The sequence below is a fragment of the Balaenoptera physalus genome (genome assembly GCF_965194825.1).
Source record: "Balaenoptera physalus genome assembly, chromosome: 14".
NCBI classification, from domain to species: domain Eukaryota; kingdom Metazoa; phylum Chordata; class Mammalia; order Artiodactyla; family Balaenopteridae; genus Balaenoptera; species Balaenoptera physalus.
Window position 1 is genome coordinate 74,840,689 of NC_138893.1, and position 20,195 is coordinate 74,860,883.

The window sequence follows — 20,195 nt, forward strand, 5'->3', positions numbered from 1 at the left end:
CCCCCATATCCCTACTCTCTCTCCATATTTCTGCTGTGTAAAATGCCCTACCTTTCTTATGTGCTGTAACTATGTCTACTCTTGAAGATTTCCTCCTCGAACATCTTGTAAACATAACATTGTTCTCTTCTGACACTCATCACAACAGGCTACGGCTGTCTTTACATGAGGTTGCTATGCTTTAGAAAGCAACTTCTATTATTGTCTCCCCTGGGTCCAGTTAGCGTGGTCCAGACGCTATACTCACGTCCTCTGAATGTTCATTAGATACCATTCTAAGCAAACCAAATGGGCCTTTATTATTTTGTGTGATTGTTTTTAACCACATACCTCAGTTATCCTTTAACACTTCAGATGATGTTTCAGAAAATGAGAAATGGATTTTTTTTTTTTTTTTTTTTTTTGCCTAAAGCCTATCAATTTGCAGGTCTCCACTCTTCCCTGTGAGTGATGTGAGGGAACAAAACCCCAGAGGTATGTTAACAGTAGCCAGAGAAATAGTGATTTTTCTTCTGTTATCATTTAAGACCTATTATAACATTTTAATTTATAAATATTCACATTTTATATTGAAAAGTCTTCACTGTCTTAGCAAAATCAGAAGTGCTATAATAAAATGCTGTCATTAAAAAAAAAAAAAAAAAAACCCTTGATTTTCTAGATAAGCCTTTGCCTGATACCACTGTTGAAATTATATCATTTTGTGTTGTGTGTGTATCATCCCAACATAAGGATATAAACTTTGTGTGCTAAAACGTGACTGACAACAACAGGACCGGTAAGATTTCACTCTAAGATCACACTGTACAGGGGCTAAGGTAGAGAAGGGAAAATACAGAAGTTTCATAGATCTTTCTTAGGAAAAAACCCTTCAAAACCGGCAACAGCAGCTAAAACTTATATAGCGTTTACTAAGTGCCTGCACATTTCACCTTAACCCTACGAGGTAGGTTCTGCTATCATCCTCATTTTACAGATGAGGAAATGGGCACAGAGAGGTTAAGTAATTTGCCAAAGGTCACGTAAGGAATAAGTGGAAGAGCTGGGGTTCAGATAAATGCAGTCTAGCTGTAAGGACCATAGTTATAATCATACCATACTCTATATACTACATCAGTAAGGGAATAAGTTGCTTTCTTGAACAAATCTCCTATTCAATGATATACATATGGTTCAGCTGGAAGAATTACAGACCAATCACCATCTGGCTAGAACCTTTATTATTTCAGAAATAGGCATCCTATGTAACTTGAGGTGGGTAGAATAGTTATTTATGGATTACTGTACTAAATATTTGTCAAAACACCAACTATCTCAATAATCATACACTTATTTCATTCATAAGAACTTCCAAAAATAACTCTTCTGTATAAAAAAACTTATAAATGGCACAAGAGAGTTAAATAATGGCCTATGGAGGACAGAAGGAAAACTCTGCTAGGAGAAACTCTAGTGAAGCATTTTCTCCATTACATTTTTGATTGATATAGTTCATGAAAGAAGCCTCGCTTTGCCTTCCTTTTTTTTAAAAATAAATTTATTTATTTAATTTATTTATTTTTGGTTGCGTTGGGTCTTCGTTGCTGTGCGCGGGCTTTCTCTAGTTGCAGCGAGCGGGGGCCACTCTTCGTCGAGGTGCGCAGGCTTCTCATTGTGGTGGCTTCTCTTGTTGCGGAGCACGGGCTCTAGGCACGTGGGCTCAGTAGTTGTGGCTCACGGGCCCTAGAGCGCAGCCTCAGTAGTTGTGGCACATGGGCTTAGTTGCTCCACGGCATGTGGGATCTTCCCAGACCAGGGCTCGAACCCGTGTCCCCTGCACTGGCAGGCGGATTCCTGACCACTGCGCCACCAGGGAAGCCCTGCCTTCCTTTTTTTAGTGATTCCTCTGAGAGGGAATGCAAGAAACTAAATCTGAGGGGGAAAACTGCTTTCATAATCTCAAGTGTAAACCACGAATAGGCTTTTCTGATAAAAGTTAAAGCCTGAAGAGGTAAGAAAGGCAAGCATGTATTCCTTTAAACATTTCAATTAATTTGCAAAAATATTCAGCAACTATGCACATATTGTTTGTATACTTAAAATGCAACAATTTTCATGCTTCGAATATTTTTTTCCTGAGTGTTTTACGGATATTTTGTTCTACTAGACGATTCAAAAGAAAGACTTACACACACACATAATATATATAACAGGAATTCTCTGCATGATTAGCATTGTGGACTCTCCTAACAGTGTCAAACAATGAGAAGCCAAACATGATCACATCCATATCGTAAGGAGAGCCTGGAGAATCACCTATGTCTTTGTTTTCTGCTCAGTGCTTCTGATAAGTTCAGCAGATGTACAGCCATGACTTGTTTCCAAACATCCAGACCCCCTCACTGGCTCACCACAATTACACGAGTGCTAAGTTCTAAGTATTCACAGAAAGACTGCAGGTGTCGCTTTACTCCTCTCTGGTCCCTTTACCAAACCCCTACATCACTTATGACATTACTTGTTAATATTCTGCAATCCAAAATGAAAAATGCAGGTACACAAGTTTGCTAAATTTCACTTAACCAAATAAATTTAAAAATAGATAAAATACTTAAATTCCTGCAACACAAAACTTAGTTTTCATATTCATTTGAACATTTTAGAATTACTCAAACACAAGAATTGAAAATGTGTGTGCTATTTGGAAGAGAACTACTGAATTTATTCTCCAGAAGAAAAAGCAGACCTGAAGCATCACATTACTGGAACACCTGAAACATGTTGACAAGTTCTTATCTTCTAAACTTCAACGAAAGCTGCTTGCACAAACTATTTAAAGAATATCTGCCCCTAATAAACAAGCCAGATATCTGATGTATTAAGGAAGTCAGAAGCTGAGTCACTTCATTTCTTTCTGTTGCCTCCAGTTGCTAGAATACTGGCAATTCGCATAAATATGTTTAATGTATCCATGTAGATTCCCAGCATCCTAGAAAAGAAATTATGCCTGTTAAATATGATGTAATTCTTGTAACAATGACAACAAATATTTCTTAATGTAGGAGAGAAGAAAGCGCAACACTGATTATTTGTCCCAGGTATATGAAATGGAAATTTTAAAAAAGACGCCAACTAAGGAAGTCCTAGACTAGAAAACTATCAAGATTTTTCTTTTGGCAGATTAATCTTTTAAATGTTAAAGGGCAGTTTTAAAAATCACTATATTCTCTGACACTCTACTATGAGTACAGTATCTTGCTTAAAAAAGAAAAAAGAAATGGGTGATAGACAATGAAATAATCAAAACAAAAACCAAAGAAACACCTTCACAAAAATGTGTCAGACACAAGTCTGGCGTTTTAAAATACAACACACTCCCTCAATGCCTCCCCTCATTACCCCCAAAAACCTGCTATAAATCTGTAAGCATTATAGCAATGTTTAAAAAAAATCATTACATTAAGTTTTAAAGAAAGAAAAATAAATTACTTTAAAAAATGTGATAGACACCATGAAACTCAAGGAAATTACTTAAATAAAATAACCTTCTTTGGTGGAGAGGCCAAGGAAAGGAAAAAGCATTATTATACACAACACTTAACATCAGCTACAGTTGAATATCTCCAAAATGGAATTTTCAATTTTTAGTAAAAAATTAAAAATTGAAGTGTTTCCAATTTTTAATAAAATAGGCTTTTCTATTAAAAATTTCAATTATGTACACTTCCAAAAAATAACACTTGACTAATACATCTTTTCTTCAGTTTTAAAGTCTGTTAAATAAAAATTACACACACACACACACACACAATTAACTGACCAACAAGAGCACTATAAGGCTAATTAACAAAAATAGGTAAAATACTCTGAATCAACTGAATACATACCTAATTATTACACTTAGTTGCAATATAATCAAATGTTCTGTGTACACATAGCTTACTAAGGAAAGAGAACAGACCAAATAATAACAGAAATAAAATAGTAAAATTCAACAAAGTCATTGTTGCAGGTTGAACTCAAAAGATATGTTCAAGTCCTAATCTGTGGTACCTGTGAATGTGACCTTATTTGGGAATAGGGTCTTTGTGATTATAATTAAGATGTGAGCTAAGAAGAGGTAATACTGGAGAAGGGTGAGCCTTAATTCAATATGGCATCATTATAAGAGACAGAGATACAGGGAGAATATCATATGAGGACAGGAGTAAAGATTAGAGTGATATATCTACAAGCCAAGGAATGCCAAGCATGGTTGGCCATGACAAGAAGCTAGGAGAGAGGCATGGAGTAGATTCTCTCCTAGGGCCCTCAGAAGGTACCAACCCTGATGATACGATACCTTGATTTCAGACTTCTGGACTCTGGAACTATGAGAGAATAAATTTCTGTTGTTTTAAATCAGCCAGTTTATATAATTTGTTATAGCAGTCCTTGGAAACTAACACAGTCATAAAACAAAATAGGCCAAAGCAACACAAATGTCCTTATGCAACAAAGAAAAGACATTAAAGGCTACTTACGAATTGATGGGATCATACTTTTGAACTCCATACACTGGTACTACTTCTGCACGCTTGATTACTTTCTGTGTATCATACAGAAGAAACATGCTGAAAAGAACTAATCCACCATAAATTGCCACTGAGTACAGAGTGGCGCCAGCCACAGTGGTAGGTGGAAGAAACATAGATCCTGAAATCAAAATGGGAAAAAAAAGTTTTTCTGGGAAAAAGGATTTTTCTGTAACTGGATTTATAATCAGCATTACTTAAAAAAATTTTCTTCTTTGGTATGTTGCACAGATAAGGAAACATCTGAGTATGTGCTCTAATTTTACATACATTCAGTTCAAAACCCATTATACTCATTCTTGCAACGGGTCACTTGCCCACATTATAGGAAAGTTCCTGCATCAGAGCAATTTTCATGTTCTCCAGATCAACTTTCCCATTTTACATGTATTTGGTAAAACCAATAATAATGGTTTGCCATGATGCCAAATGAGCAAATCCAGTCAAATTAGCATATATCTTTTAACCAACTTTTAAAAATGACACTTACTAAATTCTCTCCATTAGGATACCTGAGTATGTCAGATGATTTTAGGACATCAAAACCAAGAACCAAGCGTCAAAGCACAGTGGCTTACCTAGTGAGGAAACAAAGACGACACCCAGGCCCACGCCCAGGGGTGCTCCCATGTTCAAAAACTTCTCACTGGGTGCACACATGGCCACAGTGGAGAGGCCTCCCACAACACCAGCTGTGTACCATGCAGCTCTGATGAGAAGAGGCCCCCCTAAGATCGTCAGAGGAGCCACCACTGCACCCATCACACCTGGAGAAAGAGCAAGCAGGCAGTTAAATATTTACTAAATAACAACCAAAAGGAAAATGCTTCTTCTAACTAACATGTCATCTGAACATATTATAGCTTATAGTTAAACAATATGATTACAAAAAGTCTTCTCCTTATTTAGGTGACACTATCCCCATAACCTCACAACTAAAGCTTGTACCTATCCAAATTCTAAATCACAACTAACACTATTCCTAGTCAATCAGTCAAAACTCACCCAAGTATAAACACTAATCTAGATTTTTAGTAACTATGTCAAATTCAGTATAGTTCATTATTTGGATCTGAGTCTACCAAGAGTCTTTACAACAATATTCACATTTGGAAGAACTGAGATGAAAGGCTTAAAATAAATGAAGGTCAAATCTACTGTGCTGAAAGAGAACACAGTAAAAGGAAAGAATAAGTATATGATGCTAATCTTAAAGTAGGAACTTCAAGGACAGATGCTGCTGTTACCTTGTGTAACAGGGAATGTAATCACAGCTTGCAAAAAGCAATTTTAGTTGTCAGATATTTATAAACATGTCCACCAAAAGTATAGTAACAATAATTTCATTAGCAAAGGTAAATAGAAATCTTTTATTTAAAAAAAATAGATCTTAGATAAGGCATTCTTTCCATATTGAGTAGAGCAAGCTATACCCTTTTTTTTTTTTTGGCAGTACCATTTGACTTGTGGGATCTTAGTTCCCCAACCAAGGATCGAACCTGGGCCCCCTGCAGTGGAAGCGTAGAGTCCTAACCACTAGACAGCCAGGGAATTCTCAACTATACCCTTCTCTTAAACATTAAATGTGCATCATTGAACTCATGGAATAAGCTCAGAGCTACCTTCACACTGAAATTTTAATACCAGTGTGTCTCTTTTGAGACTAACATTTCTAGATCAAGTAATAGGGCATATTTTATCACATGATGATGAAAAATTAAAAAATTTTCTGCTCTAGGAAAGATATTGGATAGAAATTCGTCTGTATGACATTTCTATTAGAATTCCTATCAGTTTTGCAACTGACAGCAAAATTTTAAGAAAAACTTTCAAGGAGATTGTTGAGATTTTTTCCAATGATACTGATAAAAATCTTAAATGGCAATAGATGTTTGCTGCTTAAGAACAAATCAATTACAAAACTAGTAAGAATAGCTCAACATTATCATTGTGAATGAAAACTGCCCTTCAGGAAATTAGTACATCCACTGGGGAAAACAAGTATGAAGGTTCCTCAAAAAATAAACACAACTATCATATGATCCAGCAATCCCAATGCTGGGTTTATAAGCAAAGGAACTGAAATCAGGATATGAAAACAACCCAAGTGTTTGTCAATGGATGGATGGATAAAGAAGATGCGGTATATATAAACAATGGAATATTATTCATACTCAAAAAAGAATGAAATGTTGCACTTCTTGACAATACAGATGGATCTTGAGGGCATTACGCTAAGTGAAATAAGTTGGACAGAGAAAGACAAATAACGTATGATCTCACTTATACGTGGAATCTAAAAAAGTCAAACAGAGAAACACAGAGCACAGTGGTGGTTACTAGGGGCTGGGGGGAGACGAAAATGCGGAGATACCTGTCAAGGGGTACAAGCTTCCAGTTATGATTAACAAGTTTGAGGACCTAATGTACATCATGATTACAGCTAATAATACCGTATCATAAATGCTGCTAAGAGAGTAGATCTTAAATGTTCTCACCATAAAAAAGATATGGTAAATACGAAATGAAGGTGTTAGCTAATGCTATGGTAGTAATCATTTTGTAATATATAAATGTGTCAAATCAACATGCTGTATGCCTTAAACTTATACAATATCATGTATCAGTTATATCTCAATAAAGCAGGGGAAAAACAGTTAGAAGAGACTAGCTTTCAGCAAGCATTTCAGTAATTCTTGCACAGTATCACTTAGGCCTGATTGAGACCGCAGCTGTGTCCACAAGGTATTAAATATCTGTATGAAAAATGAAAATAGAATGCATTGGGATGTTTATCCTGGGTCAAAAGCTGGCTTTGATGTCTCTTTGACACTGTGAGTGGTTGCCCTTAGGTCATCCACTTTGGATTAAAGGGGTCTGAAACTCAATCATGCCCGTGAATGAAGAATTAGACAGAGAGTTGGACTTTAAGAAATAACATTGGGGGCTTCCCTGGTGGCGCAGTGGTTAAGAATCCGCCTGCCAGTGCAGGAGACATGGGTTCGAGCCCTAGTCCGGGAAGATCCCACATGCCGTGGAACAACTAAGCCCGCGAGCTGCAACTACTGAGCCTGCGCTCTAGAAGCTGCAAGTCACAACTACTGAGCCCGTGTGCCACAACTACTGAAGCCCATGTGCCTAGAGCCCATGCTCTGCAACAAGAGAAGCCACTGCAATGAGAAGCCCGCACACCGCAACGAAGAGTAGCCCCCGCTCATCGCAACTAGAGAAAAGCCTGTGCGTAGCAACGAGGACCCAATGCAGCCAAAAATAAATAAATAAATAATAAATTTATGGAAAAAAAAAAAAAAAGAAATAACATTGGGGGTGTCAGTCTTGACTTTGGCACTTCCTGCTGTATGACCTCACCCAGCCTCAGCTTCCTCATCCATGAACATATGGACAGGCTAACGCCTGCACACACAGCTTCCCAAGATGTTTATGAAGAATAAAGCAAATTTTGAAAACAAATTAAAAAAAAAAATGGCATTCATACTGCACAAGACAGGGTTAACATAGCAGACCTAAGCCTAACTTTACAAAGACCTGCTTGCAAGGTTAGTCCTTGGTTGGCATCTGAGAACTTGGCACTGGAACCATTCTCTAACCTTAGGGTTAGACTATTTACGCAAACAATGAGTTATGCTGAATGCATGCTTTCCTTCTGGGAGTCTGGATTTTGGTAGTTGCTAGGAGGGTCCCTAAATGATCAGCCCCCAATAAAAACCTTGGGCGCTGAGTCTCTAATGGGCTTCCCTGGGCAGAAACATTGTACATGTTACTGCACATTTTGCATTCTTGCCATGTGCCCTCAAAGGAAGGAGACAGCACTGAAAGCCTGTGTGTGGATTTCTCCACACTCTATACTTTGCCTGTATCTTTCTCCCTTGCTGATCCTGTTGTGTATCCTTTCACTGTAATAAACCTTAGCTCTGAGTATAACTATATGCTCAGTCCTGTGACTCCATCTAACAAATTGCTGAATGAATGGGTGGTCTTGGGGACTGCCCTCCAACACACATAAAACACCCAGAACTTAAGTAATTTATGTTACAATAATATCAGATAAGAAGAGGTTTTCTAAGCAACACCTTAGGTTTTCTAAGGTAGAAAGGCTTACTTATTCTAGCTCGAATTAAAACTATGTAGCTACTTTAATTCAACAAGTGGATCTACTATTTATCAGAGAGAAAATGACACTGAACCTGTTTATTCAAGGAAACGGTGTCTAAAATGGGAAACAGGTGTAGAACTCTATTTACTGGCCAAGACACTGAATAATCCTTGAATATTTATATGGCACTAAGAGATATTAAATTTTATAGAAAATGCACACACTACGTTTTAAGTAATTTTTTTCTTAAAAGCAGGTTACTGGTATTAGAAGAAAATATTGGGACCATCGCCCTCCCAACCACAAAAGTTCTGTCTTGTAAAGGTCCGTGAAAAATATCTATGGTTGAATTACCTAAGACCTAATGGAAGAGAGGCTTGAAAACCAAGGTTGGGAAGTCATGCTCTCTCACATTCACCAAAACAAAGCCAGCACATAAAGAATATAAATGATGTATTTCACACTGGAAATTCATCATACTAGGTACCTAAAAACTAATTTCCATTTACTAACCTATGTTAAAAACATTTCAGTCTGTCTCCCTGGAATTTTCATGGAAATGCTTATAAAATTTGTCTTCTCTTGTGGTAGAGGTCATGCATCTAAAGCATTTTTGTTTCTGCATCTGGTGTTCTTTACTCAACCCAGAGGCAGAATACCCTGGGATACTTGTAATGGAAAATACTTTATGTAAACTTTAAAATATTTCTTTCCATAATTAAGGAAAATATTACATATACCTAAAGGAATATTAATACTGTTCCACAATACCAGGGTTGGACAGCCTCTGTCCTGCCCACAGTAACTTTGTGCCAAGAACTATCTAAATACTGACCCAGCTAACCGCATCACACACAAAAGTGAATTTCCAAAGATCTTTTTGACTGCTTTCTTCTTCCCAAAGCTCCACTGCAAAAACCTCAGCTCCTATTCTTTCACACGTCTTACGTCCTCCTTCTCTGGTAGAGACCCCCAGTTTCTTATTTTTCTAAAGATATACAACAAGAACAATTCTCAAGTGATGTGTATCAGATCTGAAATCCTCCTGGTATTAGACAAAATACATAAAAGGAAATCTCTGCATATACTAGACGGTCACCAGAGGCAAGTGTAATAATGGGGCTGTCTATGGTCTTAGTATCAGAATCATTAACTTTCCAGAGTGGAGATCTGGCAATAATACTACCAGGAATAAGTGCAGAAAACCGTTAAGTGTTTAGCAGACATGAGGCTTAATTAAATTGTGTACATATCATTTACGACTGTGAAGAGCCATCAAAAAAGGCAGTATTTAAGACTGTTTAACAACAATTGTAAAACAGAACATACCAGAATGTAGTAACCAAGCAAGATGCTTTCGGCCTGGGCTCTGGTCATATGATATAGACTGGACCAGCATTCCAGCTCCAATCATGGCTGCAAAGGTTGCACCAATTGTCTGAAAGACACGTATTACTAAGAAAAATTGATCCTTATACAACAATAAAGTAGAAACCCACAGGTTCCAAGTCCAGTTAGTCCCTCCAATAAACCATGTTTAAAAAGATGAAGGATAATAAACAGAATCCTGTATTTTTCTAGCACATTAAAAGGCCTTGTGCTTATTTCAGTTTGGTCAAAGCAGCAAGAGCACCCCCTACTATCGTACATAAAGCTTTCCAGACAACTTTAAGTGAATGAGTGGAGCTTTGGCAGATAACATCATCTTTAAAAAATTTTATTCTTGTTAGACAGAGGTATAACAAAACCCCTTTAAAAATCCCAGAATAATTATTTTAAATTATATTTATTTTGGTATAGCACAAGTAACATTAAAAAAGTTAGTCATGATACACCAATTAGAATACATATATATATATATATATATATATATATATATATATATATATATATAGAGCGCACATTGTCTCAAACTCTGTATTTGCTAAATGAAAACATGAAAAAAAGAAGCACACGGAAAAGATGAGAAATAAGATTCTACATTTCTATCCTCCCAATTTTCTGGCTGAATTGGCCCTCATCCCTTTTCTTTGTCTATCTTAGATTTCCATTGTTATACATTTAAATATTGCTTGTGCATAACAAGGAAGAAATGTTTGTAATGAAAGATGATAATCAATCTTCAGGAAATTTAAAGCAGAAATTGCAAACTTGCAGCCCTTGGGCAAGATCAGGCAGCAGATGTTTTGTTTGGCCAACTATTCAAAAAACAATTGAGCGTGAATGCATTTAGTTGGAAGGCTTTCTGTAGATGCCAAAATCCCACGTGACATACCGGGCCTGCCTCACTCATCTGATGGCTAACCCATGGGCATCTGAATGGTCAACCTCTGAGGTAAAGTACAGGTAAACATAACAGCTGTTTTTGCTGAGAATGTGAAAGCCTTCACTCATAAAACAGAAAAGCACGCTGGGTTCTACTTCACCACCTTCCAATGGAGAAACAATTACTAAAAGCTACTTCATCTATCTCTGTGCAAAGCATTTTCAGGATATTTAACACAATTATATATTTTTCTTTTAAAGTCCTTCATCATCCAGGTTCATTTTTTGCCTTTTACCTTCCCATACTCTACACTCCAGCTACACTGAACTGGTAGGCTGCAAACATGCCCCAGTTTCACACCTCTTTAATTGTGTTTATTGTGCCTAAAAATACCTCCTTCCTATCTGGTTGACATATTCAAGGATTACCTCCTTGCCTGTAAAGTTTTTCTGGTAGGTACCCTGGCTGTAATAAGCAGTGTCAGATGTCTCTACTCTGTTCCAAAAGCACTTGGTACAAACTTTGACATTATCTGTGTGTATGTCTGTCACCTCCCAAAGGCTTCTTCATTTCTGTAGCACCTGTCTGCCTTTCTAAACTATTTTACTTAAGCAGCCCTAAAGGCAGGTGAGACTGATCTTATGCCCACAAGCACCCGAGAACATGGCCCAAGCACAAAACCTCCTTGAAGTCTTATTTTAGGGGCTAAACTCTTTTGTGTATTTTAATCTTTCATGTTTGCTTTGTTACAAAAGCATTGCTTTAAATTGTTTACCTCTGATTAAAACTGACATACCTGATGAGAATGCAACAAGTTGATTCTGTGCCTTCAATAACCTCTAGGCTAGGAGATTCATGACACCCATCTGAGAAGCAAGACCCTAATACTGAAGTGTCTAAATGGCTACACAACTGCAAATGGTTCTCCTTTTGGGAAGTACAGAATAGTGGAAATATTACAGATTTGAAAGTCACAGGGATTTGGGTTGCCCATGGGAAGAATCAGTGGGAATTTGCCGTGGGAAGTCTGTATTATATAAATTTTCCCATCTCCCCTTCCCTTCCAGTCTCACACTCGTTGCTCTAGTTTGCATTACCATCATTTTAGACCCTGAAAAGGCACAGCTGGTACACCTGCTTCCTGTCTCTTCCACATTAGCTCTTAAAGCTCAAATACAAACCATACTTTTGCTGTTCCAGTATCTGCAATGGCCTCTAACTGCTTAGGTGCTCTCCTTAGCTCGGCAATCAAACACACCCTTTCTAATTGTGTCTTCTTCACACTCTAGACCTCAAACACTTGAATTTCACTTGAATGGGATTATAAAGTCACTTGTAGTGACTACCTCCTCTCCTTTGCCCAAGCTGTTGTTTTTTATAAAACTCGACTACCCTGTCCTCTCCTACTAAAATAAAAAAAATGCTAGCGAAACAACAAATGCTCAAGAAACTCTCACTGAATATAAAACCTTATATAGGGTCAAGAAAAGTTCAGATTAATAGTGCCAGCACTATTCTACTCCTAGTAGTATAGAGTGCTTGGGTTTTTGTGACAGCTATTCTCCACTGACCTCTAAGATGGATTTTTTTTTTTTTAAACATCTTTATTGGAGTATAATTGCTTTACAATGGTGTGTTAGTTTCTGCTTTATAACAAAGTGAATCAGCTATACATATACATATATCCCCATATCTCCTCCCTCTTGCGCCTCCCTCCCACCCTCCCTATTCCACCCCTCTAGGTGGTCATAAAGCACAGAGCTGATCTCCCTGTGCTATGCGGCTGCTTCCCACTAGCTAGCTATTTTACATTTGGTAGTGTATATATGTCCATGCCACTGTCTCACTTCGTCCCGGCTTATCCTTCCCCCTCCCGGTGCCCTCAAGTCCATTCTCTACGTCTGCGTCATTATTCCTGTCCAGCCCCTAGGTTCATGACCATTTTTTTTTTTTTTTAGATTCCATATATACGTGTTAGGATACGGTATTTGTTTTTCTCTTTCTGACTTACTTCACTCTGTAGGACAGACTCTAGGTCCATCCACCTCACTACAAATAACTCAATTTCGTTTCTTTTTATGGCTGAGTAATATTCCATTGTATATATGTGCCACATAAGATGGATTTTCATCTGCCTTATTTTTTAGTAAATTACTACAAAATAGAGCTGTTTGATATCTGCTGCTAGATAAGTAGAATGTTCCTGTAAGTTTGGGTTCCAACACCTTTGTTGCTACTAAAATACGTATTCAACAAGGAATAATAGCTGACTTGCCTAAGAAGGTATTTCCTACTTTGTTTCAGCTGCACTAATAATTCACATATTACTTGAACAAAGATTTGTTTAATATAGTAAGGCATTCTTTCCATTTAATCCCCTCCTCCGATAGTTTTCATTTAATCTTTTGCAATTTAGTGGGAAAGGAAAACAAAAACAAGCTAACTTACCACCCAAGAGCCTCTCATCATGAAGTTCATGAGGGCAGGAGTTCTGCTCACTGCCAGGGCAGACAAAGCTGTTATGCCGATACTTCCTGCTAAGTACATATAGGTGGTATGAATTCTGTCCTTCACATACTGAGGCCAAATTCTGTAAGAAACGCAACATGGTTAATTTATAGAATTATGAATGTGAATTTTGGTTGAATCATTTACTAGGTGGGAGATCTTGAGAAATATCACTTTATTGCTCTAAATCTCATTCCATTATCATGGAAATAATGATGCATGTTGGAGTTACCATAAAAAATTAAGTAATATAAAACATATAAGCACTTGGCACATATACAAAACAACACATTTGCTTCTTGCTTAAACACATATAACCTTGGTAAAAGATTTTTATTTATTGTTTGAATAAATATATGCCAAGGAAATAAGAGATTCTATTTTTATTCATGTATATTTCCACAAAGTTGGAACACTGGACACAAAATATTCCAAAAGTGGTGAAAGATAAGGATGAGAAGAAAACTGGAACCTTTAAAGCTCAAATTGTTTGAGAACAATTTACTTACATGGCTTTTTCAATAGCTCCAATCTCATTAGACATTCCCAAGCCATAGTAGCACAAAGCTCCAAGACCAACAGCAGCCCCTCCAGCAATAAACCATCTTCCCATCTGATCAACTGCAGAACACAGGAGGAAATGCAAGTTAATACTGCTGTCTTGACTAAAATGATTAGACTTAATTAATCTTTAAGTTCACTCTAACAAAATTTGCGGAGGCAGTGTATCTGTAGATGTAGGGGTACTTCGGTGATATATGTTATTTTAGTCATAAGAGATGTGTGTTCTTGTGACACTCTTAGAAAATAAAGATGAGAAAAATGTTACCATCACATGTTCTATTTAATATTGTGTCTAAAGTGCTATTAACAAAGATGATGCTTTACATGGAGTCAAGAAAAAATGAACCAAAGAAAAATGTAATTAGTGTTTATGCAGCAGGATCAAGGGAGAGGGTGCTCTTGTTTTTTAGAGTACTGAGAAGGAAATAATTCATTAACTCTTAACTGGATGGAGGTATTCACAAAGAGCATCTTGCTCCCTTTAGTCAAAGTTTGCTCCCTAAAAATGTTACTACACTGTTGCTATGATTCATATAATCTGGTTTCTAGGGCCAACTGACCAACAGAAATGCCCTGAGGGATGCCAACTAGGGCTCTCTCCCATTTTAAAATACAGATGGTCCCCAACTTAAGATTTTTAAAAAACGATATGCATTCAAGTAGAAACTGTACTTTGAATTTTTAATTTTGATCTTTTCCTGGGCTACTGACATGCAGTACGATACTCCCTTGTGATGCTGGGCAGCGGCACCCAGTCAGCCAGTTGATCGTGAGGGTAAACAGCCGATACACTTATAACCATTCTGTACTCACCCAACAATTCTATTTTTCACTTTCAGGATTCAATAAATCACAGGAAGAATTCAACACTTAATTATAAAATAGGCTTAGCGTTAGATAATTTTGCCCAACTGTAGGCTAATGTTAAGTATTCTGAACACGTTTAAGGTAGGCTAGGCTAAGCTATGATATTTGGTAAGTTAGGTATACTAAATATATTTTGAACTTCAGGACATCTTCAACTTATGATGGGTTTATCAGGATGTAACTCCATTTTAAGTCAGGGAAGATGGGTATTGACCTTTTGCAAGGTTGTTAAGGAGCAGTAGTGTTCTTTGATTTTGGGTAGATTACCAATCTAGACTCTGAACTTGCAAAGCTGAAATCCAAACTGTGAACCAAACTGACTTCATCAGGGTATTGCTTCCCGAGAGGCCCTAAATGGGCAGCCAATCAAGATGACCCCTCTTGAACAACTAGCTTTTTATTAACATCTATGTTTTGGTGATTTACTCTTGACTTGAAACATATACAAATATTATGTTTGAAGTAAGATTCTACATGACTTCAAATGAACTTCATTAACAGATTATAACTTTCAGATCATGGCACATTAACTAATAATCCTTAAAAAAAATTGTGAAAGTAAAATTTCTTTCTGGAAGAAATATGACTGGGGACCACTGAGCTCAGTGTGAAGTACCAACCTTTTCAGGGTCATCAGATACCTGAGGATGACTGCCCTTCTTCTCACAAAATGCACATATGTACAAGTTTGCATATACTTTAAGGAGGCTGTTCATGGACCTTTTTTTAAAACACAAGTTTACTAAAGGCTGCCACCTACTTTTAAATATTTTTTCCAATGATGGTTCCAAAGCTGCCTCCTTGAGTTCTTGGCTAGTTTTCCCACGTCGAATTCCAATTCTTGTCTTGGTGGCATATTCCTGATACACATGGAAACGAAGACACACACCACCCACACCAAAAGAATGTTAACAACAAAATAAAACAGAGGATCTCATCACCCTAGAAAGCTCTGTATAATGTAACTTGGTACTTTCTATGTATGTAAGTCATACATACTTCACTATGGAAGTATGTTAGCCAATCTAAAAAATTAAATGTAGACCCTACCTGTGCTCTATCTTTGAAGTGATTCACTAATTCATTACAACCTAACTTCTTAGTTCAGGTTTCAGAATTGTTTATTTCATAAACTACAAATTTTATTTATATCTCTAGAATTATCATATTTTAAACACTAACTTTTAAAAGACACGCACTCAATAAGTATTACCTGCATTTTTTCATCTGGGAAATAGGCTCAATCCTTCCTTTGACACAAAGCCAAAGGGAGGGATGACTACTACCTCTATTTTAGCTCTTTTTCAACAGTGGAACAGTTAATTTAAGAGAAAAAAGTTGTCTCTTTTAGCTTCTGTATATTTCCTTATCTACCTCACATTTCAAAATTGATACTAATTTGAATGCTAGAGCAGAAAATCTACTACAAAAGGAAATGGGTTTCTCTCTAACTTGACAGATTTTGTTTTACCATTCTCTAAACAAGAGCTGAAATGACATGTTTAGTAACTTATTAATAAGTTATTGGCCAAATGGTAATATTCTTAAGCTTTTGACAATAGGCTCCACGATCTCTCTGTTGAACCACATAGCTCTCAATCCTTCACAGATTACTCTAAATTCTCTGAATGAGAAACTCCAAGAGCTGTAAGTAAAGGAGAAGTCACAGGAGTTCTTTTTCATATATGATAAGGATGGAACAGAATGATACAACACTAAGAGGGAGAAAGAGCTGATTTGGGACATTTTCAGGGCTGTTTTAGTAAATCACTAATGGTAGAATAGGGAGCTTCACAATCTATCAAAAAAAGAGTCCCAGGAGCATACAGAGAGACAGACAATATAAAAATATTCAGATTATCTTTACCCTGCTGGGTGGTAAGAGCCACTGATTTTTCGTGATGGAATTCTTCACAACAGGGGAGGCCTTGGTGAGCGCTGGGTGGAAAACCCTGGAAGGTAGTGTCCGGAGACACACAAGTCTTGCGGCCAGCATGGTGGTGCACCAGGTTTACCAAGCAGATCTGAAATGCTAGTTAGAGACAGAGACAAAAAATCACCCATTAACCAACCCACTGGCTCTCAGAAAGAGCCAATCATCTCTTAGGAGAAAAGATGAAATAAAGTGACCTTTTAAAATGATAATGATGAATACCCTGCTTGTCCCTTGTTAGTTCAAGAAATCCATCCCACAGAACTGGTTTGGGATGGACCACCAAAATGGGTTTAAATCCCAATTGGAACAATAACAAGAGGAATGACTTTTAAGTTATGTGTCCAATACAGAGTGGATTTAATATCTTAAGAGAATTAAGGGGTGTGTGCTGGATTTTACACATGTGGTTTTGGCTTAAGATTTATACCAGCATTCAGTGGGAAGATTTAAAAGAGGGCTAAGAGTAACTTTGAGCAGAGGAAAAATGTCATCCAAGAAGTGATTAACTCTTCAAGGTCATACTACATTGCAAGGCTATAAAACATCAGTGGAAACCAAGCATGCCAAGTATTACTTCCCTTCAAAATATGATATAAAAATATTCAAGGTACTGAAACCACCTGGGATGTATCTTAAAAATGTAGATTCCTAGGTCTAACTACGGTCCTAATGATTTAACCCCTAGGAATAGGACACAGTAATATGTATTTTAACTAGCACCCCAAAAGCTAAGAATACTTGCTTTTAAATACCTGAGTGTCCTTCCAACTCTGCCACGGGATCTGCGAGGGGTGTACAAAACTGACACCTATCCTTGGTAAAAACACCGAATCATTCTAGCACTTTCGTGGCATTACATCATCTCAGCCTAAAGGTGCTGTGCCTCTCAGTCCTCAACACACCTACTGAGGAGCACCAGCTCAGACAGAATGGCCTCCAGAGTGGGAATTTTACTTCTACCACATGCTAGAAGTGGCCCCGTGCGAATGTTTGACCCCTGAGACTCAGGTGCCTTAACTACAAAATGGGTACTATTACCGACCCCGTACGCTTCCGTGTGCATCGATGAGCTCGGGCGCCTGGTCCCCCGAGAAAGTTCAGCTAGATCACAAGACTCGGATGAGAGCCCGGCAGCAAAAACTCCAGCCTCCCAAAGTCAACGCACCACTCTACAGCACACCAGCCGCAGGTACCCCGTTATCTACCACAGCGGCGCCTGGGTGGCCCGGCCGCGGGGATGATTCAGCACCTCGCTGCCCAGGGAGAAGCAAGCAGAGAGAGCGGGCCCCTGCCCGCCTACCCCAGGCCCCGAAGTCGCCGTCCCCTCCACCGGATCACCCGCAGGACGGCCCTGACGCGCCGCCAGCCCGTGACGCAGCCCGCAGCGCCGCCGCCTCCAGCCCTCCCCACACGCACGCAGCGGCCTAACGGGGTCGGTTGTCAGTAGTACGGTGGATCGCAGTGCCTCACGGCCCGGGGGAGCCTTACCTCAGTCCCTGGTCAACCCAAGCGCGCAGTTCCCCTTCCGGGCCGGCGAGCAACGACCACCAGCTCTCGCGCCCTCCGCTCACCTCTTACTGACTGAGAACGCAGTCTCTTTAGCTCGCTGCGTGACGCAACATCCGGAGAAGCCGCAAACACTACGGACAGCCAATCATGAGCGGAGGCCTAACGGAAGGGCGGGCATAGTAGGAAGGAGGGGTTCCGAGCTGTAGGGGCGGGGCCAGTGGAGGATTGTTGGGAGCCTCGCAGTCAAAGTCCATCGTGGGTGTGGGCAGAGAAGGCATTTCAGCCATTTTAGCTCTGGGTGGAGGAGCTCACCGTTTTTCTCTCAACAGTTTCACTTGCAGTAGTTAAAAAATTATTTTAAAATTGAAAGAGGATAGTGTGAGAATTAAAAATTATTCATTCGTCCCGTTTCTTTCCTCTTGTCAGGAATTTATTGCCAGATAGTGTGCCAAATTGGCAGTTTCAGACCGGAGCCAACGGGTTTCTTGCGGCAGATGTGAAATCTACAAAAGGGTCTGAGTCACACGAGGTCGGAGAGCCGCCTGGCCGGATCTTAGGAGTTCTTTCATTGCTTTGTGACCTCCCCTTGACACATTTTCAAGGTTCAGTGAATACTAGTATAATAGGTTGGTACAACAGGCTCTGCCTCTTACCCAGGGTTGTTTTGAGAACTATTCATATGCACGTAATTTGTAAGTTGAAAAACCATTTCTTGGCTACGTGAGGAAGATTTTCCCCTCCTATCATTCTCATTTACCCGTTTAACAAATCTTTACTGAGGCTCATTTTGTACCAAATTCTGTACTAGGGATACATGCAAATAAAAGACATATTGTACCATTGTTTTGGCAAAACAAACTCCTTGCCCTTATGGCGCTTACTTTCTGTTGGAGACAAGAAAATAGACAAAATGTTTGTTAGTGATAAGTACTAAGAAGAAAAATAAATCTGCGTAAAACCCTAGACGGGCTGCTATTTCGATAAGGTGATTAACAACATGTAAAATTCATGAACCTAATCTCCTAAACTATTGTTAATTGTGATTTACGATAATCCTCTAACCATGTAAATCTTGACAAACATAAAGGTTTGCGTTTTATGTGGGTAATAAAACAGCTTGGCAGCACACAGGTCTTACTCACTCTGAAAATGGCAGGAAAACACTGGAGAAATCTGTCGCTTGAGATAGTGAACAGATCGAGCATGATCAATTTAATCTTACTTTAGATCTTCACCCAATTTGATCAGCTAGCAAATAAGTTCTCTGTTTAGTTCCCTTAGTGCTATTTTTCCCCTAGAGCTTCTGTTACCAGCAAAGAGAAGGCATTCACAACACAGTACCTGAATAAACGAAATACCTTTTAAAATCCAAGTGACTTGCTTCAAGATTATTGATTAAAGTTTGTTATCTTCAAAAAAGAAGAAACATTTCTGGTTTCATGTTTTCTTTTCTTACCTATGGGGCTAGTGTTGTTTCCACAGATGTTAAATGTTTTGAGGCAGGAGAGTTACCTTGTCACATCCTTGGGAAGATATGCTTAGTGTGGAGGGAGGAGAGGTTTCATTGACTTTGAAACCAGTTGGGAATTTATTGCAATTGTCTAAGCAAAAAGTGATGAAGGCTGGAATTAAGACAGAGGGACAGAAAAGGGGTGTATGACAGATAAACGACTAAGGAGGAATTTACAGGTTTTAATGACTGATGACTATCACTGATAAGGATGAGGGAGGCACCCAGGATAATCCCTCTGTTCTGAATTGAGTGAAACTGGGTGGATAATTGCACCATTAATTTAGAGATAGATTACAGGAGGAGATACAAATGTGGGGGAAGTAGATAAAACTCAGTATGAAGTGTTAAATTGTAAGTTCTCTGCT

The 20,195-nt window shown here is 38.4% G+C and overlaps 1 protein-coding gene across 2 annotated transcripts; it reads right to left on the minus strand.

The window, feature by feature from the left end:
* Nucleotides 1-1,202: 1,202 nt before the first annotated feature.
* Nucleotides 1,203-18,454, minus strand: GHITM (growth hormone inducible transmembrane protein). Of its 2 annotated transcripts, XM_082425728.1 has the most exons (10): nucleotides 18,297-18,426; nucleotides 17,851-17,909; nucleotides 16,740-16,904; nucleotides 15,633-15,732; nucleotides 13,951-14,062; nucleotides 13,382-13,523; nucleotides 9,997-10,105; nucleotides 5,132-5,320; nucleotides 4,503-4,674; nucleotides 1,203-2,968 (listed from the first exon to the last, which is right to left on the minus strand). In XM_082425728.1, exons 3-10 carry the CDS (start codon nucleotides 16,866-16,868, stop codon nucleotides 2,884-2,886), a joined length of 1,038 nt encoding a protein of 345 aa, XP_082281854.1. In that variant the 5' UTR covers nucleotides 16,869-16,904; nucleotides 17,851-17,909; nucleotides 18,297-18,426; the 3' UTR covers nucleotides 1,203-2,883. The 2 variants fall into 2 exon arrangements, with proteins under 2 accessions (XP_082281854.1, XP_082281853.1); XM_082425727.1 differs by lacking the exon at nucleotides 17,851-17,909 and having other exon boundaries at nucleotides 18,297-18,454.
* Nucleotides 18,455-20,195: the final 1,741 nt, after the last annotated feature.

Coding starts and splice junctions, on each gene's coding strand:
- GHITM (XM_082425727.1), bottom strand. CDS start 16,868: ATGCTGGCCGCAAGACTTGTGTGTCTCCGGACACTACCTTCCAGGGTT. Junction 13,524..13,950: donor GGAGCTATTGAAAAAGCCAT/GTAAGTAAATTG, acceptor CGTTTCTTACAG/AATTTGGCCTCAGTATGTGA. Junction 2,969..4,502: donor AAGTATGATCCCATCAATTC/GTAAGTAGCCTT, acceptor TTTCTTTTCTAG/GATGCTGGGAATCTACATGG.